We start from the raw sequence: 23133 nt of genomic DNA, 5'->3' as shown, positions 1-23133 counted from the left end.
GCAAATTTCATCCGATCCGGCTGAAATTTGGTACATGGTGTTAGTATATGGTCTCTAACAACCACGCAAAAATTGGTCCACATTGGTCCATAATTATATATTGCCCCCATATAAACCGATCCCTCGATTTGGCTTGCGGAGCCTCTAAGAGAAGCAAATTTCATTCGATCCGGCTGAAATTTGGTACATGGTGTTGGTATATTTTCTCTAATGACCATGCAAAAAATGGTCCACATCGGCCCATAAGTATATATAGCCCCCATTTAAGCCGATCCCCAGATTTGACCTCCGGAGCCTCTTAGAGGAGCAAACTTCATCCGATCCGGTTAAAATTTGGTACGTGGTGTTAGCATGTGGTCTCTAACAAACATGCAAGAATTGGTCCATATCGGTCCATAATTATATATAGCCCCCATATAAATCGATCCCCAGATTTGTCTTCCGGAGCCTCTTGGAGGAGCAAACTTCATCCGATCCGGTTAAAATTTGGTACGTGGTGTTAGCATGTGGTCTCTAACAAACATGCAAGAATTGGTCCATATCGGTCCATAATTATATATAGCCCCCATATAAACCGTTCCCTAGATTTGATCTCCGGAGCCTCTTGGAGGAGCAAAATTCATCCGATCCGGTTGAAATTTGCAACGTGGTGTTAGTATAAGGCCGCTAATAACCATGCCAAAATTGGTCCATATCGGTCTATAGTTATATATAGCCGATCCCCAATCACACAAAAATTGGTCCATATCGGTTCATAATCATGGTTGCCACTCGAGCCAAAAATAATCTACTAAAATGTTATTTCTATAGAAAATTTTGTCAAAAGTGTATTTCTATAGAAAGTTTTGTCAAAATGTTATTTCTATAGAAAATTTTGTCAAAATTTTATTTCTATAGAAAATTTTTTCCAAATTTTGTTTCGATAGAAAATTTTTTCCAAATTTTTTTTCTATAGAAAATTTTGTCAAAACTTTACTTCTATAGAAAATGTTGTCAAAATTTTATTTCTATATAAACTTTAAACTTAATTAATACGTATTTAATCGGTCTTTTTTAGTTTAATATATTTCGGTGTTAGGAAGTTTTAAGATACCTTGCCATCGGCAAGTGTTACCGCAACCCAAATAAAGGGTGATTCTTTTGAGGTTAGGATTTTCATGCATTAGTATTTGACAGATCACGTGGGATTTCAGACATGGTGTCAAAGAGAAAGATGCTCAGTATGCTTTGACATTTCATCATGAATAGACTTACGATCTGCCACAACGTCGAATTTTCAGTGAATGGGCCCTAGAAAAGTTGGCAGAAAATCCGCTTTTTTATCGACAAATTTTGTTCAGCGATGAGGCTCATTTCTGGTTGAATGGCTACGTAAATAAGCAAAATTGCCGCATTTGGAGTGAAGAGCAACCAGAAGCCGTTCAAGAACTGCCCATGCATCCCGAAAAATGCACTTTTTGGTGTGGTTTGTACGCTGGTGGAATCATTGGACCGTATTTTTTCAAAGATGCTGTTGGACGCAACGTTACGGTGAATGGCGATCGCTATCGTTCGATGCTAACAAACTTTTTGTTGCCAAAAATGGAAGAACTGAACTTGGTTGACATGTGGTTTCAACAAGATGGCGCTACATGCCACACAGCTCGCGATTCTATGGCCATTTTGAGGGAAAACTTCGGAGAACAATTCATCTCAAGAAATGGACCGGTAAGTTGGCCACCAAGATCATGCGATTTGACGCCTTTAGACTATTTTTTGTGGGGCTACGACAAGTCTAAAGTCTACAGAAATAAGCCAGCAACTATTCCAGCTTTGGAAGACAACATTTCCGAAGAAATTCGGGCTATTCCGGCCGAAATGCTCGAAAAAGTTGCCCAAAATTGGACTTTCCGAATGGACCACCTAAGACGCAGCCGCGGTCAACATTTAAATGAAATTATCTTCAAAAAGTAAATGTCATGGACCAATCTAACGTTTCAAATAAAGAACCGATGAGATTTTGCAAATTTTATGCGTTTTTTTAAAAAAAAAAGTTATCAAGCTCTTAACAAATCACCCTTTAATTCGATTGTGGATGACAGTCTTCATTAGAAGTTTCTACGCAATCCATGGTAAAGGGTACATAAGCGTCGGCCAGGCCGAACTTACGGCCGTATATACTTGTTTTTTTTTTTAATCGAATTTACAAAATCATGTAACCCGCTACAACTGGGGATTTTTCAAAAAAGGAAATAAATAGTTAATTTTCATTAAATAGTTCTTCAAATAAAAAAATGCATACATTGAAAAGTTGGAAACAAACCAACAAATCGTCCAGATGAAATAAATTAATGAGTGAAAATGAATTTAAATTTATTTAGTTTGTTCCAACATTTAAATTTTTCAACCAATTGTCACATTTCTTACTTTTGTCTCATTTTTCTTACTTATATACATTTTTTTTTACAGATGGCTTCATCGTAGATGCAAACAACTAAACAAAAAACCTAACTAAATAAATTCAGAAGAAATCACATTGTTGGAAAGTATTTTTGCACCCATACCGTTACAGAGAATCTACAAAAATTGTGCGCTTCAAACAAGTCGTTGCCGCCAATTACGGCCAAACTACCCACCACCATCAGCAACACAACGCCCATTATACAGCTGCAAACTCTGCTGCCACACCCAACCACAAAGTGAATAACTTTGAGGCAAAAATGCATCTCACAACGACTACAAATGGAGGAGGTACGGCCAATAATAATAACAATACGGCCGCCTCCAACAACAACAATAATAATAATTCAAATACTCAAAACAATAACAACAACACAAGTTCGAGTAATTCAAATGGCAATAACAACAACAACAACAGTTCGAATGGCAACACCGAACAAAATACTCCGCCCACAGCAGCCCAGCTGCTCAATGAGGCCTACACAAAAATGACTTCGGATATTTTAGCCGAGCGAACATTGGGTGATTTTCTAACCGAACATCCGGGCGAATTGATCCGCACCAGTAGTCCATTGTTTGTGTGTACCGTTCTGCCGCCACATTGGCGTTCGAATAAAACATTGCCGGTGGCCTTTAAAGTTGTCTCATTGGGTGACATCATGGATGGGACAATGGTAACGGTGCGGGCTGGCAATGATGAAAACTATTGTGCCGAATTGAGAAATTCGACAGCGGTCATGAAGAATCAAGTGGCAAAATTCAATGATTTACGATTTGTGGGGCGAAGTGGTAGAGGTAAGTATGGGTATAACAAAATATGAGTGTAGCACATCGATATGAAATTTATGCAAATTAATAATTGCTTCTTAAGTGAATTATAGAAAACGAAATCGTATAGAAAGTGGTTTTTATACATTTATATAATACCTGCAATATTTAATTTTTTTATGTAATGAAGCCCATAAATTTTCGTAAAAATATAGACTTCTAACTGAAAGTACATACTGGCGTATTAGTTATAATAATTAATTTGAAATATAAATATAGGGGGCGTATAATTTATATAAACTTTGATAAATACTCAGGTGACGTATGATTCATAGAATGAAATACTGAGTAAGCTCTATTCTCAACTACTGTGGGCTATAATTCGTATTAATTAAAGTTTAAATTTAGTTTTTCTAAAAAACAATATTTTTTATTTAATTTTCAAAAAATTGAAAGAAATCATAGACCAATATCTGCGTGTTTGATACTTTTATATAATTCATGAAATATTTAATTCTTGATAAGCCCATATATTTTTTTTAATTAGATATTTCTAACTGAAATTACATACTGGCGTATGAGTTATAATAATTAAATTGGAATTTAAATATAGTGGGCGTATACATTTATATAAACTTTGAGAAATACTCAGTATGATTAATAGAATGCAATTCCGTTTTCAACAATGAGGCGTATAATTCGTAATAATTAAAATTAACTGGCTCTAAAAAAATTGCAAATATTTTTTTATTTATTACAACATTTACAATCATAATAAATTACGAAAATAAATATACAAAATTAGGTGCTAAAAACAAAGGTTTTTGAGCTACATTTGTATTTCATTTTATTTATGAATTGTAATTCATTTAATTTATTAAGATTTAAGAAAAATGATCTACAACCTTCCACGGATGTATTCGACTCAAAGTCTTCACGACCTAACTGGCCTCGATTTAATTAAAAATAAGATTGAGAACCAAACCGAAAATTTTAGGGAAAAGTGCAGAGACTCCCAGTACTACAAAATAAATGAACTAGCTGCACCATAAATCTACAAAAGGATGACTAACATTAACATTTCAAAGGTTTTCGCGTCTTTCACCTTACATACTACTAATAATTCTCGATCAACAACTTTGCAAAATTTTCTATGAAAATTTGTGAAAATGTTTGAAGAATAAAGAGTTGAAATCTTTGGATTCCTTACATCATTATATGTTACATTTTATACGCAATAAATAAAATGAAAAAAAAAAATAATAATAAAACAAAGTCCAATAGGGAGTTTGGTATATACTTGTATATAGTACATGAATTATTTATTTGCTTTAAGAATCCCATAGATTTTCGTAAACATTATAGATTTCTAGCTGAAGGTACATACTGGCGTTATAATAATTAATTTCTAGCTGAAAGTACTTTTAATCATTATAGGAGGCGTATAATTTATATAAACTTTGATAAATACTCAGGTGACGTATGACTCATAGAATTAAATTCTGTATACGCCCCATTATCAACTATGTGAAGTATAATTTTTTATTAATTACAATTTAAATTTAGTTTTTATACCCTCCACCATAGGATGGGGGGTATATTAACTTTGTCATTCAGCTAACTTCCGGACGAAACAACCTATCGACTTGAAACTTGTCAAGTAGTTGTTATTGATGTAGGTCGGATGGTATTGCAAATGGGTCATATCGGTTCACTTTTACGTATAGCCCCCATATAAACGGACCACAGATTTGGCTTGCTGAGCCTCTAAGAGAAGCATATTTCATTCGATCTGGCTGAAATTTGGTACATGGTGTTGGTATATGGCCTCTAACAATCATGAAAAATTAGTCTATATCGGTCCATAATTATATATAGCCCCCATATAAACCGACGCTCAGATTTGGCTTGCGGAGCCTCTTGGAGAAGCAAAACTCATCCGATCCAGTTGAAATTTGGTACATGGTGTTAGTATATGGTCTCTCATAACCATGCAAAAATTGGTCCAAGTCGGTCCATAAATATATATAGCCTTCATATAAACCGATTCCCAAATTTGACTTGCGGAGCCTCAAAGAGAAGCAAATTCCATCTGATCTGGCCGAAATTTGGTACATGGTGTAAGTATATGGTCTCTAACAACTGTGCAAAAATTGGTTGACATCGGTCCATAATTATAAATAGCCCCCATGGTTAGGTTAGGTCAGGTGGCAGCCCGATGTATCAGGCTCACTTAGACTATTCAGTCCATTGTGATACCACATTGGTGAACTTCTCTCTTATCACTGAGTGCTGCCCGATTCCATGTTAAGCTCAATGAGAAAGGACCTCCTTTTTATAGCCGAGTCAGAACGGCGTTCCAAATTGCACTGAAACCACTTAGAGAAGCTTTGAAACCCTCAGAAATATCACCAGGTGGGATAATCCACCGCTGAAAAACTTTTTGGTGTTCGGTCGAAGCAGAAATCGAACCCATGACTTTGTGTATGCAAGGCGGACATGCTAATAATTGCACCCCGGTGGCTCCCCCATATAAACGGATCCCCAGATTTGGCTTGCGGAGCCTCTAAGAGAAGCAAATTTCATCCGATACGGTTGAAATTTGTACGTGGTTTTGGTATTTGGTATCTAAAAACCATGCTAAAAGTGGTCTACATCGGTCCATAATTATATATAGCCCCCATATAAACCGATCCCCAGATTTGGCTTGAGGAGCCTCAAAGAGAAGCAAATTTCATCCGATCCGGCTGAAATTAGGTGCATGATGTTCGTATATGGTCTCTAACAACCGTGCCAGAATTGGTCCATATCAGTCTATAGTTATATATAGCCGATCCCCAATCACACAAAAATGGGTCCATATTGGTTCATAATCATGGTTGCCACTAGAGCCAAATTGTCTAAATTTTTTACTATAGAAAATTTTGTCTCAATTTTATTTCTATAGAAAATTTTATCAAAATTTTATTTCTATGGCAAATTTTGTCAAAATTTTATTTTTATAGAAAAATTTATAAAAAATTTATTTCTATAGAAAATTTTGTTAAAATATTATTTTTATAGAAAAATGTAAAAAATTTATATCTGTAGAAAATTTTGTTAAAATTTTATTTCTATAGAAAATTTTGTCAAAATTTTACTTCCGTATAAAATTTTGTCAAACTGAATTATATACGTATTTAATCGGCCTTTTTGTTAGTTTAATATATACCACGTATGGACGAACTTACAATTTGGTATTAGGAAGTATTAAGATACCTTGCCATCGGCAAGTGTTATCGCAACCCAAGTATGTTAATTCGATTGTGGATGACAGTCTTTAGTAGAAGTTTCTACGCAATCCATGGTAGAGGGTACGGCCGTATATCTTGTTCTAAATAACAATGAGTATATTTATTATACCCATCTATATACACAGAAAAATATCATCGAAATATTTCCAATTAAAAAGTTGATTGCAGATGAAACTTTTTTTAATTAATAAATTAATTGATACATTAACTGTTTAATCAAGATAGAAACCTTAAGTTAATGATCGAAATTTTTTTAAATTTTTATTAAAAAATTAATTGATACAAATAACGTTTTAACCAAACTCGGAAGACTAAGTCAGTTTAAAAAGTGATGGATTTTTTTTTTTTTTTAAATTTTTAAATAAAAATTTATTTCAAGTTTTTTTAATCAAACTAAAAACACAAGTCAGATAAGAAAGTAATTGAAAATAGTTACGTTTGTAATCCAAGAAATTAATTGAGTTTTGCAATCAACATCATCGTATATACCCAATTTATGGGTATTTATGAAACGGCCTGACCGTATGTACTGTTTTTTTTTTCGTACAGTGTTATTTACCTATGTTTTGTAGTAATTAATAGAAATTTCTAAAATCGCCTAACGTATGGTATAATTTCCATGAGCTCACACATTTTTATCGGGTGGCGTATGATTCACAGAATTTCAATTGAAATCTGTATACGCCACCATTTTCGATAATATGACGTATGATACATTTTAATTCGATGAAAAATTATTTACTATAACCGTAAATTATTGTTTTTTTACGCAACCAACAAATCTTGGTTCATTTGTTTATTGTGCCACGACATTTTTACCAAACATTGAGAAAAATAAATTATTATTATTGTTGTTTTTTTTAGCTGTGGTACAATGCACGCAATTGCATGTAACTCAAGAATTATCATAAAATAGAGGCCTATAAATGTTTCCCAATCAGGTTTACCACTAACATTTTATGAAGAATTTCTCAATTGTTTATTTAACACCCTGATACAAGATAGTTAACCAAACTATTAAGGAAAACAAATAACACATTAATGGTTTTTGGGCATAACATCACAAAACATTTACCTGGTGTTGCCAAATAGCTTGACATGCAATAGTGTCATAAATACTAGAGTTTAACCAAAAAAATATGACAATAAAATGTCATATTTTCCTTGCCGAATGTAATTTTTTGTTTGTTTGTTTGTTTATATGTATATTTATTACCATTAATCGGTATTTATAGTACTGGTGTGTTAGTAGTTTTGGAATAGAGAAAACTTACATTATACATAGAATGATGTAGCTTGTACCGCGATACAAGAAACTTTTAAAAACTCTTTTTGTGGCCAGATTGTTTTCCGTCGGGCTTTCCAATGCATAAATCAATGCGTAGTGTTTATTTAAGATCTGTGAAGAAATAAATTAATTTTTAAAAAATCAATTCATTTAGTAAAATCCAATGGTTACTAAGTTAGTACAAAATGTCAACAACAATTTAAAAAAGTATATACGGCCGTAAGTTCGGCCAGACCGAATCCTCCACCATGGATTGCGTAGAAACATCTACGAAAGACTGTCATCCACAATCGAAATACTTGGGTTATGGTATCTTAAAACTTCTTAACATCGTTTTCTAAATTGCGAGTTAGTCCATACGTGGTATATATTAGACAAAAAAGTTATGTATATGTAAGTCTACAAATAATTACGAATCGATATGGAAATTGAAATAGAGGCTCCAAAACCAAATCTCGGGATCGGTTTATATGGGGGCTATATATGATTATGGACTGATATGCACCACTTTTGGCATGGTTGTTAAATATCATATACTACCACCACGTACCAAATTTCAACCAAATCGGATGAATTTTCCTTCTCCAAAAGGCACCGGAGCTCAATTCTGGGGATCGGTTTATATGGGGGCTATATATAATTATGGACTGATATGAACCAAATCCTGCATGGTTGTTGGATACCATATACTAACATCACGTACCAAATTTCAACCGAATCGGATGAATTTTACTCTTCCAAGGGGCTCCGGAGGTCAAATCTGGGGATCGGTTTATATGGGGCCTATATATAATTATGGACCGACTTCGACCAATTTTTGCATGGGTGTTTGAGGCCATATATTAACACCACGAACCAAATTTGAACTGAATCAGATGAATTATGGTCTTCCAGGAGGCTCCGGAGGTCAAATCTGGTGATCGGTTTATATGGGGCTATATATAATTATGGACCGATATGGACCAATTTTTGCATGGTCATTAGAGACCATATGCTAACACCATGAATCAAATTTCAGCCGGATCGGATGAAATTTCTTTCTATATATAATTATATATAATTATGGACCGATTTCGACCAATTTTTGCATGGGTGTTTGAGGCCATATATTAACACCACGAACCAAATTTGAACTGAATCAGATGAATTTTGGTCTTCCAGGAGGCTCCGGAGGTAAAATCTGGTGATCGGTTTATATGGGGCTATATATAATTATGGACCGATATGGACCAAATTTTGCATGGTCATTAGAGACCATATGCTAACACCATGAACCAAATTTCAGCCGGATCGGATGAAATTTCTTTCTAAAGAGGCTCCGGAGGTCAAATCTGGGGGCTATATATAATTATGATAAATAAATATGGGGGCTATATATAATTAAGAACCGATATGGACCAATTTTTGCATAGTTGTTAGAGACCATATATTTACAAAATGTACCAAATTTCAGCCGGATCGGATAAAATTTGCTTCTCTTAGAGGCTCCGCAAGCCAAATCTAGGGATCGGTTTATATGGGGGCTATATATAATTATGGACCGATTTGGACCAATTTTTGCATGGTTATGAGAGACCATATACTAACACCATGCACAAATTTCAACCGGATCGAATGTATTTTGCTCCTCCAAGAGGCTCCGCAAGCCAAATCTGAGCGTCGGTTTATATGAGGGCTATACGTAAAAGTGGTCCGATATGGCTCATTTTCAATACTGTCCGACCTATATCAATATCAACTACTTGTGCCAAGTTTCAAGTTGATAGCTTGTTTCGTTCGGAAGTTAGCGTGATTTCAACAGACGGACGGGCGGACATGCTTAGATCGACTCAGAATTTCACCATGGCCCAGAATATATATACTTTATGGGGCCTTAGAGCAATATTTCGATGTGTTACAAACGGAATGACAAAGTTAATATACCAAATGACAAAGTATATATATCCTATGGTGGAGTATATAAAAATTGTGTACTTATAACGTTGAAATTCCATCATGAATACCTTTGAATGTCATTGATCAAAATGCTTTTGTAATCTGTTACAAACAATTGAGCTGTCCATTTTAGATAAGATTTTTACCTCTACAACGATTTCTTATATCGTCATGGCATTCGAATATATTTTCGTTTAAATTTGGCCTTATTCATAAGTAGACTCATATGATATCCAATCCAATGTTTGGAGCATATGTAAGATAATTAAATAAAGCACTTTGTTAAATGCTTTCGAAACTATGGCTAAGGTGGTATTAAATTAGTTCAAATGTCCCATGAGATTTGGAAAAGTTTTTTTCTTTTTCTAGAGAACAGAAAAAGTCCGAGAACAAAAAATTACCTTAAAGTACCTCATACTAACAATTGATCTTACCTTATGAGAAATAAAGATTCTTTCAAGGGAAAGCATTTGTTGTCTTAGATCCTTAAGATATGAACTCAAGTGGCTAAAAACTTTTTCCCCCTAACAAATATTTATGCAGTGGTTTTAGAAAAGATTTATCATCATTTTTTCTTTTGTAAAGAGTTGGGTACAAGACAAACGGTTTGTGGAAAACTCGTATTTTTTTTTTTTTGTTGCTGCTTCAAAATTTAATTAACTCATTTGAATGTAGAAATAAAAAGAATTTCGAATTCGTATCCATCCACTTATGTGTGGCGTATGAGTTTCACGTCCATGTGTTCTTGTTCTTGTCACCAACAGCACAAATGTTTTAATTAAAACGAAATTACCGTGGAAATTTAGCCTGTGACAGAGTTTTTATTTAACAAACAATCAGATAGTATAAAAAACGAACATTAATCATTTCCACGAGTTACTACAGCCCTATAATAATACATACGAGACGGAGAATCTAGGGAAAGTGATTAAAAATAATTGGGAGGTAGTTACATGGAACCATTGAACAAATCTTACAGCACATATTTGTAAGATGGTTATTTTGGTAATATTAAAAGGATATTGTGAAATTTATATACAGAGCAAATAAACATAATTATTTTTGATTTAACTATGGTGAAAAAAATCACATTTTGTGTGATTCTTTTACAATCTCTATGTTACATGCAATAATGGAAATTCATAAAGCAAAACTGTTTCTGGCCACAGCGAAGGAATATGATCACCTCAAACAAGTTTCAAGAGAAAAATGTTATTTTTGGACGGTGAACATGTAACATGTTTGTCGCAAAAATTTTATTTTCTCGAATTTGTTTTTATTCACAATGAAAAAAAGCATACCCGGTTCCAAAGATTTTGTATTTAATTTAAAAATTTTGATATTGATTCCGAGCCAAAGAAGCGGAGAATACCGATTTGCTTGAAATTTTCAATGAAGGTAGGTGTTGGCATCTAGACAAACATCCGCTACTTTATATTTCGATATTTGGTGGCGGAGAGGGACCTCCCCTTTGTTCGCCTTTTTTTAAAGTACAGTGAAAAAACTAAAATTCTCTAAATTATCTGAGATTTACAGAGAACATGCGGTGAATTTATGGAATTATTATTGGGTTCCTGATGATTTCATATGTGGACGGGGAGGGGGACCTTCCCCTTGCCCTACTTTTTGAAACTTGGAACAAATTATGCGGTTTGCTTTGAAATTTTCATTGAATGTTGGGGTTGGCATCTAGACAAAAATCCACTACATTATTTTTCGATATTTGGTCGGGGAGGGGGGTGACCCCTTTACACGACTTTTTTGTAAAGTACAGTGAAAACATAACTAAACTCCTCCGACTGAAATTTTACGGAAAAAATGGGTGAGGTTATGAAATGTATATCAGGTTCCTGAATTTTTAATAAAAATAAAAGGGCTATGGGAGACATCCGCTTCACTTAAGTACATACAGAGAAACAATTCAACTTTACCGAGTTACTTGAAATTTACAGAGAACTGGGGAGAGGTTACGATATTAATACACAGAAAAAAATATCACCAAAATATTTCCAATTAAAAAGTTAATTGAATTTGAAATTTTTTTCAATTAATAAATTAATTGGTACAATTAACTTTTTAATCAAGATAGAAACATTAAGTTAATTAAGTCAATAATTGAAAATTTTAAAATTTTTAATTAAAAAGTTAATTGATACAATAAACTTTTAATCAAATTCGGAAGACTAAGTCAGTTTATGATGATGATGAACATTTTTTTAAATTTTTAATTAATTTTTTTTTCAAACAATCAATTGTTAATCCAAATAAAAATTCTAAGCCAATTCAAAATTTAATTGAAAATAGTTACCTTTTTTTAATAAATAAATTAATTGAGTTTTGCAATCAACATCTATTAAATTTTTAATTGAATCAATTAAAAAATTAATTGAAATATGGCAATGAAATCAATTAATTTTTTAATCAAGAATTTTTTCTATGCCCAATTAAAACTGTGATTGATACTATCATTTTCGTGATTGAAGACATTTCAATTAAAAAATTAATTGGATCAATTAATTTCGTGATTGAATCAGAAAAAAATTTTTTTGTGTGTAGTTGATACCTGATTTTGTGATATTTGGACGGAAGAGAGGCCGCCTCTTCAGGCTTATAATTTGCTTGACATTTTCTGGGACGTTTTCAAAAGATACGCTACATCACTTTTCGATATTTGGTCGGGGAGCTGGTCTTCCTCTAAAACTGAAAAAAATTCTTAAGTTTTTTGTGCAAAGGCAGTGGGGGAAGGTTATGAACGAAGAGGCAACCTTCCTTGCCCCACACACACAAAACAAATTTATTTTATGATTCAATCACGAAATTAATTGATCCAATTAATTTTTTAATTGAAATGTCTTCAATCACAGAAATGATAGTATCAATTAAAATATTAATTGAAGGACAATTAAAAAATTAATTGATCCTATTAAAAAATTAATTGATACTATTAATTTTTGTGATTGATTTTTGTTTCAATTAAAAAATTGTTGATTCAATTAAATTTTTAATTGAATATTTTTTAAAACTCAATTAAAATTTTAATTGCAAAATTTTTCGTGAAATTATTTTCTGTGCACTTGAAGGAGAATTTTCAGGGAAGGTTAGGGGTGCTATTCACTACGTTGTTTGTCGATATTGTATCGGGGAAAGTGACATCCCTTTAAAACAATAGAGCAAAATTTACAGGGAACGTGGGAGGAGGTGATTAAATTTATACATGATTTTTAAATTAGTATATGATTTTTCGATATCTGGTTGGGGAAGGGAAAAATTGAAATAAACTTTGTCGATTTACTTCGATAGAATTTATAGGGACCATTGAGTAGTTGTGAGTAGTTGTACGTAATTGTCCGATATCAGGTCGTAGTGGAGCGAAGGTGGGGAGAGGTTCCCTTTTGTCCGTTATTTTTTCTCTTAAATTGAAAGTAGAGGGTTGTCCGTAAATGGGAATTCGGTACATAATTTTATGATTTTTGCACAGGCTTCTGCAGACTTCTTTTTAGTAAAGAAATTAAATTTACATGAAATTGGCAGCCAACGTAGAGGGTGCATCATTTTCCAAAATTTTTGCAAATGTTAATGTGGTAAAATTTTTTCCTACTTTTGCTCTTTTCCGATTTATTGAATGGGAAACAGTAATTCATTGTATGTTTTTATAATATAGTGCTTAATTTTCAGATTTTAAAAAATTTGGAGGAAAGGGTACACCGTCTCCCGACATTTTTTAAGACGAACCGTTTTACATATGCATATCCGCCGTATTTGTACCTATAAACGAAAAAGCAGGTAGTCCGATTTGTTTGAAAGAATTCAAATGTTTTCGAATTTGTTTTCAGCACGAAGGATAGGGTTGACTAAGTTAACGCAAAATGTTCCTACAAATACGCTTCGGAAAGCGCAGCGAAGCGGGCCGGGTTACACTAGTATACCGATAAAAAAAAAATTGGAGAAAAAGGTTTGTTTTTTAGTGTTTTTTTTTAATTACTTAATCCAATCCACAACTTCTAAATCAATGCAAAAGGATTCAAAAATGTAGTACTTCCATCCTACGACAGGCCCAAATACAATACATTGGATATGATCCAAGTTTGCACTACTTCTGGTTCACAAATTGGGGATCCAAACTACTTTTTTGGAAGCTCTTTTTTGTTGGGATAATTTTGTAGTTTAGTGTACAAAAGATTTTAAGCTAAAATAAAAAAAAATATAACGGCCGTAAGTTCGGCTAGGCCGAATCTTATGTGCCCTCCACCATTGCGTAGAAACTTCTTCGAAAGACTGTCATCCACAATCGAATTACTTGGGTTGTGGTATCTTAAAACTTCTTAACATCGTTTTCTAAATTGTGAGTTAGTCCATACGTGGTATAGAGCCAGAATTGAAATATGGGGGTCGCTTATATGGGGGCTATATACAATCATGAACTTGATATGGACCAATTTTTTGTGATTGGGGATCGATTTATCTGAGGGCTATACATAACTATAGACCGAACTGGACCTAGTTAGGCATGGTTGTTAACGGCCATATACTAGCACAATGTACCAAATTTCAACTGACTCGGATGAAATTCGCTCCTCCATAATCATATGGGGGCTATATATGATTATTGACTGATATGGACCACTTTTGGCATGGCTATTAAATATCGTATAATACACCACGTACCAAATTTCAACCGAATCGGATGAATTTTGGTCTTCCAAGGGGCTCCGGAAGTCAAATCTGAGGTTCGGTTTATATGGGGGGGCTATAGATAATTATGGACCGATTTCGACCAATTTTTGCATGGGTGTTTGAGGCCATATATTAACACCACTTACCAAATTTCAACCGGATCGGATGAATTTTGCTCCTCTAAGAGGCTCCGGAGGTCAAATCTGGGGATCGGTTTATATAGGGCCTATATATAATTATGGGCCGATGTGGACCAATTTTTGCGTGGTTGTTAGAGAACATATACCAACACCATGTACCAAATTTCAGCCGGATCGGATGAAATTTGGTTCTCTTAGAGGCTCTGCAAGCCAAATCGGGGGATCGGTTTATATGGGGGCTATATGTAATTATGGACCGATATGGACCAATTTCTGCATGCTTGTTAGAGACCATATACTAACACCATGTACCAAATTTCAGCCGGATCGGATGAAATTTGCTTCTCTTAGAGCAATCGCAAGCCAAATTTGGGGGTCCGTTTATATGGTGGCTATACGTAAAAGTGGACGTATATGGCCCATTTGCAATATCATCCGACCTACATCAATAACAACTACTTGTGCCAAGTTTCAAGTCGATAGCTTGTTTCGTTCGGAAGTTAGCGTGATTTCAACAGATGGACATGCTCAGATCGACTCAGAATTTCACCACGACCCAGAATATATATACTTTATGGGGTCTTAGAGCAATATTTCGATATGTTGCAAACGGAATGACAAAGTTAATATACCCCCATCCTATGGTGGAGGATATAAAAATATCCCGTGGACTACCTGACCTCAAACAAGATAGTTTATGACTACCAATACTAATTACTACAGGAAGTGATATTTAAAATCATATAAAAAGACATATTTATGTATGAAATAAAAGCCCAAAAAGTCCCCAGGGACCCTCAGAGAATTAATATAATAAATAATAAATTATATATAAAATTTAGAACCGATTTTAAATCATCAATGTGCAATATTTACATCTCTCAAAAATACGTTAGGTTAGACTTGTTTCAGTATAGTGACAGCCAGTTATTTCAGACTCATTAGACTATTCAATCCTCTGTGATACAACAGTGCTGAACTTCTCTCTTGTCACTGAGTCCTGCCCGATTACATGTTTAGTTCAATGACAAGGACCTCCTCCAAACCACTTAGAAAAGTCTGAAACTCTCGGAAAAATCACCAGCGTTATTGAGAGGAGAAAATCACACACTGAACATTTGTTTAAAACTGGAATTGAATCCAGCACCGTTTGTATGCAAGACGGGTATGCTAACAATTACACCACGGTGTCTCCCTTAAACGACCTAAATTTATAAATTAAAATTCCCAAAAAAAAAATCTAAAACCTCTTCTGCACTTCAAGCTCATTAGCTTACAATAGCACTTTGTGGACAACTCAATTTAGTTGAATGAAGAGCAAATGTTGCATTGTCATGTAATTGTTGATGAAATTACTTTTAATTTTTCCTCTTTTGCAAAATAAAAAACAAACAAAAAACAGAAGACCACTTAAAAAGTTTTCTCCAAAATGTTTCAGTACTCAGTGTTGGGGTCATTTTTGCCATTGCAGAAAATTCATCAAAATTCACTTTAACAATACAAAACACACTTAAATACTCCCAAATAGGAAAAAATACACAAAACAATTTTAGTTGAAGCTATAAACAAAATTTCCCAGTCCTTGGAAATACCATATACGAATATTTTGTAATGTTCTAAAAGTTTTTTTTTCTATTGTGTTGGACTGCCATACTTGACCATCTTCATTCTTTGTAGATTTCCAACCGGGTTAACAAGAGTTCTGGTGTTTTCGTTTTTGTTTTTTATTGTTTGCTTGATGCATTACAGTCCAATACTACAAAAAACGACCACCAAGTGTTTTTTCCAAGCTTTGTTTTTTAACAACAAAATAACACGCAGCAATTTACACTTTTTTTCTCTTCCTAGGGACCCTTCGATTCAACAGTCCAACTTGTCTGAATTTTCTCTACTTTTTTTTTTATTTTTCTACCATCTGCTCAGGCCGTTCTAGCCTTGCTGTTCTTTTTGTTTTTAATTGTAATTCAGTTGATGATGGTTATTGTCGGACAACAAATAAAAAATATTTTCGCTCTTATCACAAAAGTTCATTAAGTGTTGACCAACAAAATAGGACCAAAAAAATGGGGAAAACAAAAAAAAAAAATGAAGTCGTGCTATGTGAAAAAAACTTTATCTGGTTTCGTATGGGAGAAAAATTAAATAACTAAAGTTAAAAAATAGACATATTTTCTTTTTTTTTAACAAGGAAAGACAAGTGAAGACCCACAACTGCTGGAATTCCAATCAACAACTATGAACTTTGGAGTGCATTTTTTGGTCAGCGTTTTTTTTTTCTTAAATATCTGTGGAGAATTGGAGCAGTATCGTCACAGCAAAAAAGATCAAACAAATAGATTTTCTTATTTTCAAAGAAGGGTACTTAAGGGACTACAGTGAGAAGGGAGAATCTACACTAAAAAAAAAAGTTTACATGGATCCAAAGATTTTGACCTTCCCTTAATGATTTTGGTATTGATTCCGAGCCAAAGATGTGGCTTCTTTAAAATAAAGAAATTTTTACGGATCTTCCTGGCTTTAAATCTTGGATAAATAAAATTAAAATTGGATACAAATCTCATTCATCGAGTTTTTATTTTCTTTTTGAGATATATTAATAAAGGTATTTATGTACAAACAAATTCCAATTTCAAAATCCAATTTATTCCAGGTACTTCAAAGTAAAAACAGTCTTCTTAATGCTAAGAAAAAAATATTAAACCAAAGATGCAAATCCTTAAAATAAGTCTTAGCCTATATTTGATGCGTTTTTATCTTGAATTTAAAAATCCAAATCCAAAAATGTTTTTCTTTATTTTAAGGAAAATTTGCCTTACTTCAAAGATCTACAACTTCAGCACAGAAAGACGCAAAATTTCAAGATTTGTGTCCTAAATTCAATGAAAAAATTTTTGAAGCAAGAGTAATAAATTAATAAAATTTTAATTAAAATGTCATTGTTTTCAAGAATTTTGTCCTTAGCAATGCGTAAATTTTGAGTCCTAAAATTTAAGTTGCATAATCTTCCATATTAGGTCAACATTTTTTTCAGTGTAGATTTGGATAGGAGAGGTAATAGGCTTATTTATTAATCTGGAGAACCACTGATTGCAAAGCCCGCCTTACACAACACTGAAAAAAACAATTGGTATTAAATAGTTTGCAACATAAATTTTAAGACACATAAATTTTACACAATATTTAAGACAAATTTCTTTAAAATAGTGAAATTTTAATATTAAGAAATATTCTAATTTTGCTTCAAAAAATTTTATTTATTAAATTTAAGACATATTTTGAAAACTTTCATCCCTCCCTTGGAGTATTTGTATTTGAATTAAGGCAAATTTTCTTTATAGTAAAGAAAGTCTTTAAATAAATCGTCCTTAAATAAACTGAAATATTAAATTTTTAGATTTAAGATAAAAATGCTTCAAATATAGTCTAAGACTTATTTTGAGTGGGCTGAGTGCGATAGGAGATGCTGTTGGTAAGTCCATCATTTGCGGGCATAATAATATTCGACAATTACGTTGACACCATGGTCAATGAATACAAGCGGCCGACATCATACACTGCACGAAAATGGCTCTGCGGTATTTAAGCCCATTCCTGGCGAAGCGACGTCCTGAGATTATCGAAACTTTGGCATCTTTTTAGTACCAAACTTACTCCCCCAAAGCGCGAGACGCACAAGTCCAACATATTGAGATCCCAAGATTTTGGTGGCCACTGTGCGCTTGAAACTGGGCAAGTAACCATCTTTCTAAGCTACACATGGTTGACACATGCTGAGAGCGAAGGCTGCTCATAGGAAAACCCCACATTCGTTGTGCCAGCGAAGCAACTATTTAGCTCTTTAGAGTCAAATTTCAAAAAAATTGTGTCCTAAATTTAAAGGAAATAGGGCAAATATTTTGTTATAAAATTTAAGTTGCATAAACTTTCATATTAGGTTAATATTTTTTTCAGTGTAAATTTTATCCGATGTGCTTGAAATTGAAAATTTAGAGATATTTTGGGATCCGCAAATAGATGTGTGTACTTAACCATATAATGTGTCTATATGATTTTTGATTTTTACAGCCTATAAAAATATTTTGTCGATATTAGTCAACAAAAAATATCATATAAAGTCCATTATGAGCACGATTGCCACTCGAGCCTAAAACAATCAATCAAAATTTCAATTAAAATCAACCAATAATCTACCAAATTAAAAATCTCATTTTTAAGTTTTTGATTAAATGTTGGTTGTTGGTATGACAGAAAACAAATATGCTCTCTTTCTTTCTTCTTTTATAAGTTTATTTCAATATTTGCAATTTTATTATAACTTTCCTTAATAGCGACAAATGTAATGACAAATGTTGTGTATAAATAAATATCCCTTGAATTGTAAATGTGCGGAAATTTTACATGCATTAGCTTGCAACTACCAGGGAAAGTTATTACTTCTACAAAAAGGTAGAACATAAATAGATTTTGATAGACTTTGGCCGTATCAAAATGATTTAACACGAAAATTAAGATGTTGACTCAATAGTTCAAAATATTATTTCTAACAAAAATTCGTCAAAATTTTTTACTTATAAAAAAAATTCATTGAAATCAATTTTTATTTCAATAGAATTAAAATTTTTATTTCTAACGAAAATTTTTTCAAAATATAATGTTATATAAAATTTGATCAAACTTTTATTTCTATAAAAAAAATTTTGTCAAAATTTTATTCCTATAGAAGAATTTTTTCAAATTTTTATTTCTACAAAAAATTTTGTAAAATTTTTATTTCTATAGAAAATTTTGTATGTACAAATTTGGTCTACATTTTATTTCCATAGAAAAGTTGATCAAATTTTTATTCCTATGGAAAATTTTTAATTTTTTTTTTTTTTATAGAAAATTTTCTTTTTATAAAAAATTTTTCACAATTTTATTTTTATAGACAATTTTCTCACTATTCTATTTTTATAGAAAATTTTGTCAAAATTTTATTTCTATAGAAAATTTTGTCAACATCTTATTTTATTAGAAAATTTTGTCAAAATTTTACTTTTATAGAAAATGTTGCAAAAATATTATTTCTACAGAAAATTTTGTCAAAATTTTATTTCTGTAGAAAATTTTATTAAGAATTTATTTCTATAGAACATTTGTTCAAAATTTTATTTCTATTGAAAATTTTATTCCTATAGAAAATTTTGTAAAATTTTATTCTATGTAAAAATTTGGTCTACGTTTTATTTCCATAGAAAAGTTGATCAAATGTTTATTCCTATAAAAGATTTTTTCAAATTTTTATTTTTATAGAAAATTTTTCAAAGTTTTATTTCTATAAAAAATTTTGTCAAAATTTTATTTTTATAGAAAATATTGTCAAAACTTCATTTCTACAGAAAATTTTGCCAAAATTTTATTTCTGTAGAAAATTGTATCAAGATTTTATTTCTATAGAACATTTGTTCAAAATTTTATTTCTATAGAAAATTTTTTAAAATTTTATTCTATGTAAAAATTTGGTCTACATTTTATGTCCATAGAAAAGTTGATCAAATGTTTATTCTTATAAAAGATTTGTTTCAAATTTTGATTTTTATGGAAAATTTTGTCAAAATTTTATTTCTGTAGAAAATTTTGTCAACATCTTATTTTAATAAAAAAATTTTGTCAAAATTTTATTTCTGTAGAAAATTTTATTAAGATTTTATTTCTATAGAACATTTGTTCAAAATTTTATTTCTATAGAAAATCTTATTAAAGTTTTATTTGTATAGAAAATTTTGTCAAAATTATATTCTATGTAAAAATTTGGTCTACATTTTATTTCCATAGAAAAGTTGATCAAATGTTTATTCCTATAAAAGATTTTTTCAAATTTTTATTTTTATAGAAAATTTTTCAAAATTTTATTTCTATAGAAAATTTTGTCAAAACTTAGTCAACCAAGTCGGGCAAAGGGGTGGTCCCCCTCCCCGACCAAATATCGAAAAATAATGTAGCGGATTTTTGTCCAGATGGAAACCCCAACATTCAATGAAAATTTCAAGCAAATCGCATAATTTTGTTCCAAGTTTCAAAAAGTCGAACAAAGGGGAGGTCCCCCTCCGCCACCAAATATCGAAATATAAAGTAGTGGATATTTTTCTAGATACCAAACCCAACCTTCAATGAAAATTGCAAGCAAATCGGTCAACTTTGGTCCAATTTTCAAAAAGTCCGACAAAGGGGAGGTCCCCCTCCGCGACCAGGTGCACCGAAAGAATTTTCTTCGTAAAAAGAACGAAAAATTTCATTAAAAGTACGAAATTTGTCATTGTTTTGCAACCAAAGAAACTTTTCATTAAAAGTACAAAATATTTCGTACTTTATATTTCTATAAAAAGTTTTTATCAAAATTTTTATTTCAAAATTTTATAAAAAAAAATTTCGCCAATTTTAATTTTAACAGAATATTTTTTTCTCAAAATTTTCGTTTTATAAAACATTTTGTCGCATTTTTTTATCTGCAAAAAATTTTGTCTCAATTTTATTTCTGTAGAAAATTTTGTCAAAATTTTATTTCTGTAGAAATTTTTATTTCTATAGAAAATTTTATCAACATTTTATTTCTATAAATTTTATCAAAATTATATATAGAGATTTTGTAACAATTTTATTTCTATAGAAAATTTTGTTAAAATTTGATTTATATAGAAAATTTTGTAAAAATTCTATTTCTATAGAAAATGTTGTCTAATTTTTTTCCTATAGAAAATGTTATCCATTTTTTATAGAACATTTTTTTATTTCTATAGAAAATGTTGTTAAAATTTTATTTCTATAGAAAATGTTGTTAACATTTTATTTCTATAGAAAATGTTGTTAACATTTTATTTCTATAGAAAATTTTGTTAAAATTTTTTTTCTATGAAATATTTTGTCAAAATTTTATTTTTATAGACAACTTTGTCAAAATTTTATTTCTATAGAAATTTTTTTTAAATTTTATTTCTATACAAAATTTTGTTAAAATTACATTTCAATAGAAAATTCTGTCAAAATTTTATTTCTATAGAAAATTTAGTCAAGATTTCATTTCTATAGAAAATTTTGTCAAAATTTATTTCTATAGTAAATTTTGTCAAAATTTTATTTCTATAGAAAATTTTTTCAAAATTTTATTTCTATAGAAAATTTTGTCAAAATTTTATTTCTATAGGAAATTTTTTATCAATTTTATTTCTATAGAAAATTGTACCAAAATTTTATTTCTATAGAAAATTGTATCAAAATTTTATTTCTATAGAAAATTTTTATCAATTTTTTTTACAAGAGTAGCTTAAAATGAAGTAAAACAAAACGAATGAAGAAAGAGGAAACACGCTCGAAATAAACCTAGCCAACTGCACTCAAATCGATGATTTGAAATTGGCAAAGGATAAGAGAAATTATTGTACAAAGATTTATTTCGGCAAAAGACCACTATCATAAACCTTTTTTCGGAAGGTACAAGTATGGTGCTCTTTGGGTTTGGTGGAGTACCAGATTTTGTTGTGATAATTTGTTTCTAGTTTTGCTGCAAGTAGAGGATGCTGATGAGGAATGTGGTAACTCCGAAACGTGCGTCCATCCAACCATCTTGCAGTCTATAGGGCTTTTCCCAAATAAATTTGACAAACATTCTTTTCCTCTGTTGGTTAAGCTACTCTTGTAGTTTAGTCAATGCATGGTTTTAATATTTTATTTCTATAGATCATTTTATTTCTATAGAAAATTGTATTAAAGTTTTATTTCTTTAAAAAGTTTTGTAAAATTTTATTCTATGTAAAAAGTTGGTCTACATTTTATTTCCATAGAAAAGTTGATCAAATGTTTATTCATATAAAAGATTTTTTCAAATTTTTCTTTTTATAGAAACTTTTTCAAAATTTATAGAAAATGCTGTCAAAATTTTACTTTTATAGAAAAATTTGTCAACATTTTATTTCTATAGAAAATTTTGTCAACATCTTATTTTAATAGAAAATTTTGTCAAAACTTTATTTTTAGAGAAAATGTTGCCAAAATTTTACTTCTACAGAAAATTTTGTCAAAATTTTATTTCTGTAGAAAATTTTATCAAGATTTTATTTCTATAGAATATTTGTTAAAATTTTTATTTCTATAGAAAATTTCATCAAACTTTTTTGTTTGTATAGATCATTAGATCAAACCTTTATTCCTATAGAAAATTTTCCCCAAAATTTTATATTTATAGAAAATTTTTCCAAAATTTTATTTCTAAAAGAAATTTTGTTAAAATGCTATTTCTATAGAAGATTTTGTCAAAATTGTATTTTTATAAAAAGTTTTTATCAAAATTTTTATTTCTATAAAACACTTGATCAAAATTTTATTAGAAAAAAATTTCGCCAAAATTTAATTTTAACAGAATTTTTTTTTTTCAAAATTTTCGTTTTATACAACATTTTGTCGCAATTTTTCATCTGCAGAAAATTTTGTCGAAATTTTATTTCTACAGAAAATTTTGTCAAAATTTTATTTCTATAAAAAATTTTGTCAAAATTGTATTTCTATAGAAAGTTTTTATCAATTTCCCAGCAAAAAAAAACGTCGTCCAAAAAGTAATGCAAAT

The 23133-nt window shown here is 31.1% G+C and overlaps 1 protein-coding gene across 2 annotated transcripts in view; it reads left to right on the top strand.

The window, feature by feature from the left end:
- The first annotated feature begins 2699 nt into the window (after nucleotides 1-2699).
- The window catches only part of RunxA (RUNX family transcription factor Runt related A), a 58826-nt gene continuing 38392 nt past the window's right edge, over nucleotides 2700-23133 (top strand). For both annotated transcript variants that reach the window (XM_075300816.1, XM_075300815.1), the window contains exon 1: nucleotides 2700-3234. In XM_075300816.1, coding sequence (XP_075156931.1) covers nucleotides 2700-3234 — 535 coding nt within the window. The remainder of the gene's footprint in view (nucleotides 3235-23133) is intronic.

The sequence above is a fragment of the Haematobia irritans genome, chromosome 3, assembly GCF_050003625.1.
Source record: "Haematobia irritans isolate KBUSLIRL chromosome 3, ASM5000362v1, whole genome shotgun sequence".
Classification (NCBI taxonomy): Eukaryota; Metazoa; Arthropoda; class Insecta; order Diptera; family Muscidae; genus Haematobia; species Haematobia irritans.
Note: the sequence above shows the minus strand (reverse complement) of the source record. Positions and strands in the feature narration are given on the sequence as shown.